General features: G+C 45.5%; 1 protein-coding gene across 1 annotated transcript in view; it reads right to left on the bottom strand.

The window, feature by feature from the left end:
• LOC139280538 (sodium/myo-inositol cotransporter 2-like) overlaps positions 1 to 10,758 on the bottom strand; it is a 154,450-nt gene extending 143,692 nt beyond the window's left edge. Inside the window, exons 1-3 of the mRNA XM_070900023.1 lie at positions 10,721 to 10,758; positions 10,528 to 10,632; positions 1,429 to 1,488 (exon numbers count right to left, since the gene is read on the bottom strand). Of these exons, the coding sequence (XP_070756124.1) occupies positions 1,429 to 1,488; positions 10,528 to 10,632; positions 10,721 to 10,735 (180 nt within the window). The 5' untranslated portion in view covers positions 10,736 to 10,758. The remainder of the gene's footprint in view (positions 1 to 1,428; positions 1,489 to 10,527; positions 10,633 to 10,720) is intronic.
• Between the last annotated feature and the right edge of the window lie 1,747 nt (positions 10,759 to 12,505).

Below are 12,505 nucleotides of genomic sequence, written 5' to 3'. Positions count from 1 at the left end.
CATCCAAGACTCTATGTCAGACAAACAGTCTGACAGCACAGCGGCAGTAAAGGAGTCGAGAAAGGTAGTGAGAGAGAAGGAGAGCAGCCATTGCAAGAGATGCTGTGGCTATGATTGAAAAGGTAACAATGGAGCAAAGCAGGGGCTCTCCCATGGAGCTGCACAATGGAGAAGAGATGTTGGAGAAGGATCATGTGATCAACTGTGTCATAGGTGACAGGGAGATCAAAGACAGCGAGTAGGGACAATGTATCACAGTCACAATCACCGTGAATTTCATTTGTGACTGGTCAGACGTGTGTCAGTGCTGTGGGAGGGACAGAATCTATATTGGAGGGATTCAAACAGGGAGCTGTGGAAGAGGCCAGCATAAATCTAGGAGGTACAACACGTCTACGGAAAAGAAAGGGAGGTTGGAGATGGGGGGATAGTTAGCCTGGACAGTGGGGTTGAGGATGGGGTTTTTAGAAGTGGATAATAATGACAGTTTTAAGAAAGAAGAGTGACAGTACCTGAGGAGAGAGAACCATTTACAATAATAACTAAGGGAAGGGTGTTGCGTGGTCAGGAGATTTGTGGAAATGGGGGTCAAGGGAGGAGGAGATAGGTCTTTTATATGACATGAACTTGGAGAGGGTGGGAGGTTGGAATTGGGGGAGAAACTAAAGAAAGGGAGGAGTTTGGGGTTTGAGTGAGTTGGGGGCTGGAGAAGGTTTTGTTTAGTGGGCAAAGCAGAAGTGGGAAGAAGCAGAACAGATGGTCACTACCTTGGTGAGAAAGAAATCCATGAGCTCTCACACTTTTTATTAGAGGTAAGGATGGAGGAGGGGTGGGTAGAGGAAGAAAGGGGATTAAGGAGGTGGTTGGTAGGAGGGAAAAATAACCTGGCATTATTTTTGACCTCCAGGATGATCCTAGAGTAGTGGGACATTTTGGCAGAGGATAGTGAACGTGTTGTGATCAAGCCAAACTGGAATGCATAAAACAATGAACAACAAACAAGAAAACCATATAATTGACAGGCTGTTTTATAAAACATAATCAGGGATACTGGTTTACGGTAACTGAATAAATCTTACTCTATTTTTATTGCAAAGAATTTCATGATCTTTACCTGCCTTTGGGGACTGGTCTTTGGTAAAAGCGAGAAACAGGTGTTAACAAACCATGCTGCTCATTCACTATCGCCTGTTCGTGTTTTTGCTGTCCATTTTTTGTTAAAATTGCTTTGAACATAATTCTCCATAACTGGTCTGTTCTAGCATTTTGCAGAGTTCTGCTCAGACACTCCCTCACTGGAGTTATGGGTAGTGCTGAGTGCAAAGTATAAATTTATAGGGATACATTTTAAAGAAGAAATATGAAATTTTCCAGTAAATGAAAATGACCAGATTGTTTTAGGAACTGTAAATAGTGGAAAAATCTTACCCCAGATGCAATATATATGGGGACAAAGAGCCACCCCAGGAACAGCAGACAATACATTCCCTAGAGAAAGGAAAAGAACAGAAAATTACCACAGTAAAATCTTGTATTACCAGGTGTTATAGCATTATCCTTTTACACAAGAGCAGCCTTCCCTCACCACCAGAGACTGGGATCCTCCTCCACTCGAGGCATTAATCCTCGCCCCACTTCTCCCACACAGTGAGTTTCCAAATTCCCAAACCGCCACCAAACAGTGGTCTTCCAGCCCAATGAGGCACAGCAACCTTTCACTCCCACCAAAAACACTGACTTTCCACCTCCACATCACTGACTTTTGGGACCCTTATCTCAGGTAAATAACATTTTCAGCGATAATTTCAGTGGCAGTGTTCGTGACAGACATTGCCCATCTAGTGAGAATGTTGCTTGCAAGCCCCACTCCCTCCAAGCTACTTTCCAATGAATTTTAAAAATGCTGACTACATTTTTAGGTTGAATATAAGAATAATTTGTTAATGAAAGCAGCCATTTCAGAAAGGCGAACACAAAGAGATGCAATCTGTATATTTATTTATACTGCTGTGATTTATTTAAGGCTGCATAGTACTATCCCCGCCCGGAATGGAAATGATGGGGTAATTGCCCCGTCAATCACGCCTGGAGACTGCACTGCTGTAAGTGACTGCCATTGGTTTTAGGCACACAATTTGTATTCTGTAACTATCGTCTACTCACTGCATTTTGCTAGAGAAATAATTCCACTTTCGGGAGACTTTGCTGCAGTTTCGGGCCACGGGTTCTGTTTGCTGTAGTTCGTCGAGACTCTTTTTAAATAGATTTTGTTTGTTGTAAAATAGACTGTTTGCTGTAAGACCTGTCATAAGTCCCACCGCCTGCAACTCGTTGGCTGACACATTGGTGATAATATTCACTTTGTTTATTTGAGTCTAAAGAAAACAGTATTTTTCCAGCAACCATTAGCAAACAATTCATTGTGTGCTGCAAGTGTTAAGTGGTCGCATTAATGAATAGATGCAATGTTTAAGAGCTGCAGCTCGGTGATATTCCCGACACCCTGCTGACAGTAAACTCCTGTCAGAATGCTCATACTTATTGAGGCCAGCCTCACAAAATCCAGCAGGATTAAGCCAGAGCAACTTCACGGTGCACAAAGATCACTGTACTCCAGCTGTCACATCAGCACTGGAAATCTACCCCAGAATGGGAATAGTTTAGCTACAGAAATTCTTTGCCATGATGTTCTTTTGGTAAATACCATGTTTACTTGTACATAATTGTTCCCTTTTACACACAAAATAACAGACAGGAAAAGACCCACTGGTCTTAGTTGTGATGTCCTATGCATCACAATATACATACTCCCTACCCACCCAGAGCCATATTAAACATTCTTTGTCTTTACTGTTGCCTTACTGGGCAGAGGAACTGCATCAGAAAGGACACCACATGGTGTTGACAGTAGTGAATGAATTTATCAAGGCTTCACTGACTGCTAGTTGAAATTAAACTTCATGGAATTGAAGGTAAATTATTGACCTGGTTAAGAGGTTGGTTAAGTGACAGAAATCAGAGAGTAGGGATAATGGATATGTGCTCGAATTGGAAGGAACTGACTAGAGTTGTCCCAAAAGGATCTGTGCTAGGGCCTCAACTATTCACCATATTTATTAATGACTTAGATAACACAATAGAGAGCCATATTTCCAAGTTTGCTGATGACACAAAAATTAGTGGTATGGTAAGTAGTGTAGACAGGGACATAAAATTACAAAGCGACATTGATAGATTAAATGAATGGGCGAAACTGTGACAGATGGATTTCAAACAGGTAAGTGTGAGGTCATTCATTCTGGACCAAAAAAGGATAGATCCGAGTATTATTTAAATGGTGAAAGGCGAGGAATAGTGGAGGCCCGAGGAGATATAGGGATCCATGTACACAGATCACTAAAATGTAGCAATTAGGTTCAAAAAAATAATCAAAAAGGCTAATGTAATGTTAGCCTTTATAACTCGAGGCCTAGGGAGCGAAATTGCCACTTTTTACAGCCCCTTTAGCACCTCTACGGGGTGCTATCAGGGCGCAAAACATTTTTCGCCCAGGGGAGTGGGAACGCTACTGCCTCCCGGGAAATTGCCCGGGAGTTTGTGGAGGCGCTGCATGGCAGCACTGCACCCCACGGTTAACGCCCCGGTCATCGCAAAACCAACGATGACGCTCTCGGGGTGATGCTTAAAGGGGAGGGCGCCAGTGCCCCGGGACGCCGTAGAAACATAGAGAATAGGTGCAGGAGTAGGCCATTCGGCCCTTCGAGCCTGCACCACCATTCAATATGATCATGGCTGATCATGCAACTTCAGTACCCCATTCCTGCTTTCTCTCCATACCCCTTGATCCCTTTAGCCGTAAGGGGCACATCTAACTCCCTTTTGAATATATCTAACAAATTGGCCTCAACAACTTTCTGTGGTAGAGAATTCCACAGGTTCACAATTCTCTGAGTGAAGTTTCTCCTCATCTCGGTCCTAAATGGCTTACCCCTTATCCTTAGACTGTGACCCCTGGTTCTGGACTTCCCCAACATCGGAAACATTCATCCTGCACCTAACCTGCCCAAGCCCATCAGAATTTTATATGTTTCTATGAGATCCCCTCTCATTCTTCTAAATTCCAGTGAATATAAGCCTAGTCGATTCTGTCTTTCTTCATATGTCAGTCCTGCCATCCCGGGAATCAGTCTGGTGAACCTTCGCTGCACTCCCTCAATAGCAAAAATGTCCTTCCTCAGGTTAGGAGACCAAAACTGTACACAATACTCCAGGTGTGGCCTCACCAAGGCCCTGTACAACTGCAGTAAGACCTCCCTGCTCCTATCCTCAAATCCCCTAGCTATGAAGGCCAACATGCCATTTGCCTTCATCACCGCCTGCTGTACCTACATGCCAACTTTCAATGACTGATGAACCATGACACCCAGGTCTCGTTGCACCTCCCCTTTTCCTAATCTGTCACCATTCAGATATTATTCTGCCTTCCTGTTTTTGCCATCAAAGTGGATAACCTCACATTTATCCACATTATACTGCATCTGCCATGCTTTGCTCACTTAACTAACCTGTCCAAATCATGCTGCAGCCTCATAGCATCCTCCTCACAGCTGACACTGCCACCCAGCTTAGTGTCATCTGCAAACTTGGAGATATTACATTCAATTCCTTTGTCTAAATCATTAATGTATATTGTAAATAGCTGGGGTCCCAGCAATGAACCTTGCAGTACCCCACTAGTCACTGCCTGCCATTCTGAAAAGGACCCGTTTATTCCTACTCTTTGCTTCCTGTCTGCTAACCAGTTCTCTATCCACGTCAGTACATTACCCCCAATACCAAGTGCTTTAATTTTGCACACTAATCTCTTGTGTGGGACCTTGTCAAAAGCCTTTTGAAAGTCCAATAACACCATATCCACTGGTTCTCCCTTGTCCATTCTACTAGTTACATCCTCAAAAAATTCTAGAAGATTTGTCAAGCATGAGTTCCCTTTCATAAATCCATGCTAACTTGGACCGATCCTGTCGCTGCTTTCCAAATGTGCTGCTATTACATCGTTAATAATTCCCCACAACCGATGTCAGGCTAACTGGTCTATAATTCCCTGTTCTCTCCCTCCCTGCTTTTGTAAAAAGTGGGGTTACAATAGCTACCGTCCAATCCATAGGAACAGATCCAGAGTCTATAGAATGTTGGAAAATGACCATCAATGCATCCACTATTTCTAGGGCCACTTCCTTAAGTACTCTGGGATGCAGCCTATCAGGCTCTGGGGATTTATCGGCCTTCAATCCGATCAATTTCCCTAACACAATTTCCTGACTAATAAGGATTTCCTTCAGTTCCTCCTTCTCGCTAGACCCTCGGTCCCCTAGTATTTCCGGAAGGTTATTTGTGTCTTACTTAGTGAATACAGAACCAAAGTATTTATTCAATTGGTCTGCCGTTTCTTTGTTCCCCATTATAAATTCACCTAATTCTGACGGCAAGGGACCTACATTTGTCTTCACTAATCTTTTTCTCTTCACATATCTATAGAGCTTTTGCAGTCAGTTTTTAATGTTCCCTGCAAGCTTACTCTCATACTCTATTTCCCCCTCCTAATTAAATCCTTTGTCCTCCTCTGCTGAATTCTAAATTTCTCCCAGTCCTCAGGTTTGCTGCTTTTTCTGGCCAATTTATATGCTTCTTCCTTGAATTTAACACTATCCCTAATGTCCCTTGTTAGCCACGGTTGAGCCACCTTCCCAGTTTTATTTTTACTCCAGACAGGGATATATAATTGTTGAAGTTCATCCATGTGATCTTTAAATGTTTGCCATTGCCTATCCACCATCAACCCTTTAAGTATCATTCGCCAGTCTATCCCTAGCCAATTCATGTCTCATACCATCGAAGTTACCTTTCTTTAAGTTCAGGACCCTAGTCTCTGAATTAACTGTGTCACTCTCCATCTTAATGAAGAATTCTACCATATTATGGTCACTCTTCCCCAAGGGGCCTCGCACAACAAGATTGCTAATTAATGCTCTCTCGTCACGCAACACCCAGTCTAGGATGGCCAGCTCTCTAGTTGGTTCCTCAACATATTGGTCAAGAAAACTATCCCTAATACACTCCAGGAAATTCTCCTCCACCGTATTACTACCAGTTTAGTTAGCCCAATCTACATGTAGATTAAAGTCACCCATGATAACTGCTGTACCTTTATTGCACGCATCCCTAATTACCTGTTTGATGCCATCCCCAACATCAATACTATTGTTTGCTGGTCTGTTTACAACTCCCACGAGTGTTTTCTGCCCTTTGGCGTTCCACAGCTCTACCCATACAGATTCCACATCATCCAAGCTAATGTCCTTCCTAACTATTGCGTTACTCTCCTCTTTAACCAATAACGCTACCCCACCTCCTTTTCCTTTTTGTCTATCCTTCCTGAATATTGAATACCCCTGGATGTTGAATTCCCAGCCTTGGTCACCCTGGAGCCTTGTCTCCATAATTCCAATTATATCATATCCGTTAACAGCTATCTGCGCAGTTAATTCATCCACCTTATTACGAATGCTCCTCGCATTGAGACACAGAGCCTTCAGGCTTGTTTTTTTAACATTCTTTGTCCTTTTAGAATTATATTGTAATGTGGCCCTCTTTGATTTATGCCTTTGATTTCTCTGTCCTCCACTTTTCCTTATCTCCTTTCTACCTTTTGCTTCTGCCTCCATTTTACTTCCCTCTGTCTCCCTGCATAGATTCCCATCCCCCTGCCATATTAGTTTAAACCGTCCCCAACAGCACTAGCAAACACTCCCCCGAGGACATTGGTTCCGGTCCTGCCCGGGTGCAGACCGTCCGGTTTATACTGGTACCACCTCCCCCAGAACCAGTTCCAATGTCCCAGGAATTTGAATCCCTCCCTCCTACACCACTCCTCAAGCCACATATTCATCTTAACTATCCTGCTATTTCTACTCTGACTAGCATGTGGCACTGGTAGCAATCCTGAGATTACTACCTTTGAGGTCTTACTTTTTAATTTAACTCCTAGCTCCCTAAATTCAGCTTGTAGGACCTCATCCTGTTTTTTACCTGTATCGTTGGTACCTATATGCACCACGACAACTGGCTGTTCACTCTCCCCCTCCAGAATGCCCTGCAGCCAGACCAAGACATCCTTGACCCTTGCACCAGCGAGGCAACATACAATCCTGGAGCCTCGATTGCGGCCGCAGAAACGCCTATCTATTCCCCTTACAATAGAATCCCCTATCACTGTAGCTCTCCCATTCTTTTTCCTGCCCTCTTATGCAGCAGAGCCATCCATGGTGCCATGAACTTGGCTGCTGTTGCCTTCCCCTGATGAGCCATCTCCCCCAACAGTACCCAAAGTGGTATATCTGTTTTGGAGGGAGATGAGCATAGGAGATTCCTGCACTACCTTCCTACTCCTGCTCTGCCTGATGGTCACCCATTCCCCATCTGCCTTTGTAACCTTTACCTGTGGTGTGATCAACTTACTAAACATGGTATTCATGACATCCTCAGCATCACAGATGCTCCAGAATGAATCCATGCACAGCTCCAGTGCCGTAATACAGTCTGACAGGAGCTGCAGCTGGATACACTTCCCACATACATAGTAGTCAGGGACACTGGAAGTGTCCCTGATTTCCCACATAGCCCAGGAGGAGCATGACATGGATCTGGGCTCTCCTACCATGACTTAACGTTTAAATTAACTTAATTTGGCAACAATGCCAAAGGACTTTTTTTGTCACACGTTTCTCGGGTTGGCTCAAAGATGGCGGCCCTAGCATGGTCTGGGCTGCCAACGTGCAGCCCGGCACTCCATCTTGCATGCCGGGCTGCTGAGCCGGTTACATGCTGCCCTGGTGATCCAGTGGACGCCATCAGACGCCTTGCAGAGTGCGCAGCGGCCCTCCCCTTTAATTGAAGGGGCGGGACGCTGAAGCGTGTTAGCGCTATCCAGAGCATCCGTATAATGCTTCAGTCCCCACCCCAGTAGCGCCCTGGTTACCGCCCCCAAAGAAATTGGAGCGTGGGAGATTGTGCTCGGCTTCCTTTGAGGGGCGGGACTTCTGCGCGGGTGCTGAAAGTCCTGCTGTGCAAGGTTACGGCAATTTCATCCCCTTTGAATATAAAGTAAAAGAAGATTTGCAACAGCGATACAAAGCCCTGGTTAGACCACATTTGGAGTACTGTGTACAGTTCTGCGCACCGCACCTTAGAAGGGCTACCTTGGTTTCGGAAGGAGCGCAGCAGCACAGATTGAGCAGAATGTTACTTGGGCTCCAAGGGTTAGATTATGGGGAGAGATTACATAAACTAGGTTTGTATTCCCTGGAATACAGAAGGTTAAGGGGTGATTCAATTGAGGTTTTTAGGATTTTGAAAGGAATTGATAAGGTAAATAGAGGGGGAGACATAACCTTAAAATCAGAGCCAGGTCATTCAGGAGAGAAGTTAGGAAACACTTCTTCACACAAAGGGCCCAAGTTTCGGGCCGCGCCTAGAACGGCGCAGCCCCGACCTGGACGCCCGTTTTTCGCGCCACAAAGTGCGCCTAAAAAAAACTTCCAGATTCTCCGGCTCCCTGCTGGTCCTCTGGAGTCGGGCGTGTCGCAGCACGAGCTGTGGGGGGTGGAGCTAGGTCCCTGCGCTGAAAACAGTGCCGGGACCTCTGCACATGCACGTTACAATGGGCGCGCATGTGCAGTAGCTCCAGGCGCCCAAAACTGTGTGGGAGGGGCCCGAAGCACGCAGCCCCTAGCCCTGGCTGAATGGCCTCACTGGGGCTGCGTGAATAAGGCTGTCTTCCACGGCCAGCTCCTGCTTCCTCCCGACCCGACTCGACTCCCGCTTCCCCCCCTGCCCCCGGACCGGACCCGACCCCCCGGACTGGACCCGACCTGCGCTCCCCCCTCCCACCTGACCTGACCTCCCTCTCCCTCCCCCCCGACCCGAACCGAACCGACCTCCCTCCCAACAACCCACCCGACCCGACCCGCTCTCCCAACCCCACCCGGACCGGACCCTACCACGACACCGACCCGACTCCCGCTTCCCCCCCCCGACCCCCCGGACTGGACCCGACCCGTGCTCTCCCCCCCCACACCCCCCATCTGACCTGACCTCCCTCTCCCTCCCTCCCTCCCTCCCCCCACCCCCGACCCGACCCGCACTCCCGACCCCAGACCCGACCCGACCCAACGCCACCTACCTGTAAATCTGGTGCTGGGGACGGGCCCGGCCCGTTCAGCCTCCCTCCCCCTTCTCCTTTCCCCCCTCCCCCTTCTGCTTCCTCCCCTTCTCCTTTCCCCCCCATCTCCTTTCCTTTCCACCCCCCTCTCCTTCCCCTTCTCCCCCCTTCTCTTTCCCCTTCTCCTCTCCCCCCTTCCCCTTCTCCTCTCCCCCCTTCCCCTTCTCCTCCCCCTCCCCTTCTCCTTCCCCCCTTCTCTCCCCCCCTCCCCCTTCTCCCCTTCCCCCCATCCCTCCCCCTTCCCTCCCTCCCTCTCTGCCTCCCTCCCTCCCCTCCCCTTGCCCCCCCTCTCTCCCTCTACCCCCCTCCTCCCCCTCTCCTCGCTGTCAGAAACACAGACACCGACAGACAGAGAGTGAGAGACACACACAGACAGACAGAGAGATAGAGACACTGACAGAGACACACTGGGGGGGGGGGGGGCATCCCAGCACGCTGTTGGAGGGCTCCCGGTGCTGCAGTCGGTAAGTAGAAAATGTTTTATTTATTGATTTAAAAAAAAATATATTTCTTAGTAATTTTTTTTGATTGATTTATTGCTTGATTTATTGATGTTTTTATCATTTATTATTGATGATGGCTCTTTATTTGTAAAACTGAAGTGTTTAATGTTTGTAAACTTCCCTTTAAACCCCCCCCCCCATTCCCTACGCCTGATTTGTAACCTACGCCTGATTTTCTAAAGTGTAGAAAAGGTTTTTGTCGAGCGTACAAAAATCTTCACTTACTCCATTCTAAGTTAGTTTGGAGTAAGTTTTCACTGCCGAAACTTTGAAAACAGGCGTAAGTGGCCGGACACACCCCCTTTTGAAAAATAAATTCTGTTCCAAAGTGAAACTGTTCTAACTGACTAGAACTGGAGCAAACTAAATGCCGAGAATTTGAATTTCTAAGATACTCCGTTCTACACCAGTTGCTCCAAAAAATCAGGAGCAACTGAGGCCGGAACTTGGGCCCAAAGGGTGGTAGCAGTGTTAAGCTCTCACACAAAAAGCAATAGATGCTAGCTCAATTAATCATTTTAAACCTGAGATCAATAAAAATTTTGCTGGACAAATGTATAAAAGGATATGGCAACAAGACAAGTGACTGGAGTTAAGATACAGATCAGCCATGATCTCTTTGAATGGCAGAACAGGTGCAAGGGGCTGAATTGCCTCCTCCTGTTCCTATGTTCTATGACTGAATGCTTTGCTTTGATTTGAAGTTTTTTATAAATAAAAATGGAAATATGTGAAAAAACTTACACTCCACTCGTACACACTAACAGCAATTCCACTGGATGCTCCACTCCCAGCCAATCCAATGAAATGGCCACTTCCCACATTGCTGGCAAACAGCGACGCTCCGATCTAATGATAAAGAGAAGGAATTTTCAGACCAAACGGTGTCAAATGCTAGTCACCCAATGACAATGAAGTCATGAGAAAAACTACTCACAGGCCACCAAGTCATGTTTCTTCCGGCCAAAAAATAACCTTTGACAGTGCTCCTCTTTGTCTTGTACATTGACTAACGGAGAAAATCATAAACAATGCATCATAATCTAAGATAACTTTGTTCTAGACAGTGCAACGTTATAGATCTATGCTTCTTCTATTATACTAATGTCCTGTACACAGAGGACAGATGAAGGAAAAGATAGGGGGTTGCAGAACTTGTAGAATCACTACATAACCTACGCGTGACAATCTACTATTCCCACTAACTGATTACACCAGTACCGTTTTTCGGATGAAACATTAAACTGAGGCCCAGACTGCCCTTTCAGATGGATGCAAAGGATCACCTGGCACTATTCGAAGAAATGCAAGGCAGTTCTCCCAGTGTCCTGGCCAATATTTAACCAACGGCCTAAAAATAACTGATCTGCCCATTTATCTCATTCTTGTTTGTGGGTCCTTGTTGTACACAAATTATCTGCCATGTTTCCCTTCATTATGTACTTAATAGGCTGTGAACTGCTTTGGAATGTCCTGAGGTCTTGAAAGATGCTGTATAAATGCAAGTTATTTTTATTTTTCACCACTGAAGAGGCGTCATTGATCTTTTTAGACCACATATGTCTTACTCAGTAATCGGTTTAGAATTGGGGCACATTACTAGGGTATGTCACTTGACACCTGGTAGCTCTGTTTGAAAAATGTAGTTATTACTGTGAAATGACACTCTCAGGAGCACAGAGCCAGGTAGGATAAGAAAATGCTGATCTGATTCCAAAGAACAGGAACAACTCTGAACATTGCACTGGATCTTCTGTGACATTATTAGTGATGTGAACAGATGGGATTGTCATTATTGTACTTTTAAACACCACTCTCCTTGGTCTATAACTCCTTGTCATTCCCTGTAAAGCATCCTGGGGTTGTGAGTCTGAGTAACAGCCCAGGACTGAGTCCCAGCAAACTCAGACTGAATGACAGAAAGAGGTAATAATGGGAAAAGCACCTGTCTTATTAGCAGGTTACTGTCATCATTAATGAAAACTGGACATTATAATACATTTAATTTTGGGTCATTGCAGAACTGATTATCTTTTTTACATTAACTTTTTTTAACAAAATAGAATTGTTAAATAACTGTGAGCTGACAATATTGGTAGAGAATTGCTTGAAAGCAGTTATTGATCCTACCAATGAGGCAGCTCCTATAAAGCAACAGGACATCTTTATAGATTTTTTAGAAGGAAAGATAACTTTATCTCTTCAGATGGTATTTGTTTTTAAATGATGGGCTCTCCAACGTTTAAAAAATGAGCTTGAGCACAGAGCTTGGAGACAGAGCTGGGTGAACACATTCGGGGTGGATCGCAAGTAGAGCGGAAGAATTTGGTGAGAGCAGGAATTGGTGGAGAGGAGCAATTCACTGGTAGGTATGAGGTAAGTGATCATCAGATTAGAATTTGGCTTTGTCTTGTAACATAAAGGAAACTGCATGGTCAATCAGCTATCAGCTGCAGGTGAGCTGCAGGTGCAAATAGCCACATAGGAATATAATGTTATAGCGATAACAGAGACCTGGCTCAAAAATGGGCAGGATCAAGTACTAAATATTCCTGGATACAGTGTGTTCAGGAAAGATAGGGAAGGAAAGAAATGAGGTGAGGTGGCAGTATTGGTTAAGGAGAATGTTACAGTGCTAGAGAAAGAGGATGCCTGGAGGGGTCAAGGACAGAATTTATTTGGTTAGAGTTAAGAAACAATAGAGGAGCCATTACACTACTAG

This window comes from Pristiophorus japonicus, chromosome 15 (assembly GCF_044704955.1).
Source record: "Pristiophorus japonicus isolate sPriJap1 chromosome 15, sPriJap1.hap1, whole genome shotgun sequence".
Classification (NCBI taxonomy): domain Eukaryota; kingdom Metazoa; phylum Chordata; class Chondrichthyes; family Pristiophoridae; genus Pristiophorus; species Pristiophorus japonicus.
Note: the sequence above shows the minus strand (reverse complement) of the source record. Positions and strands in the feature narration are given on the sequence as shown.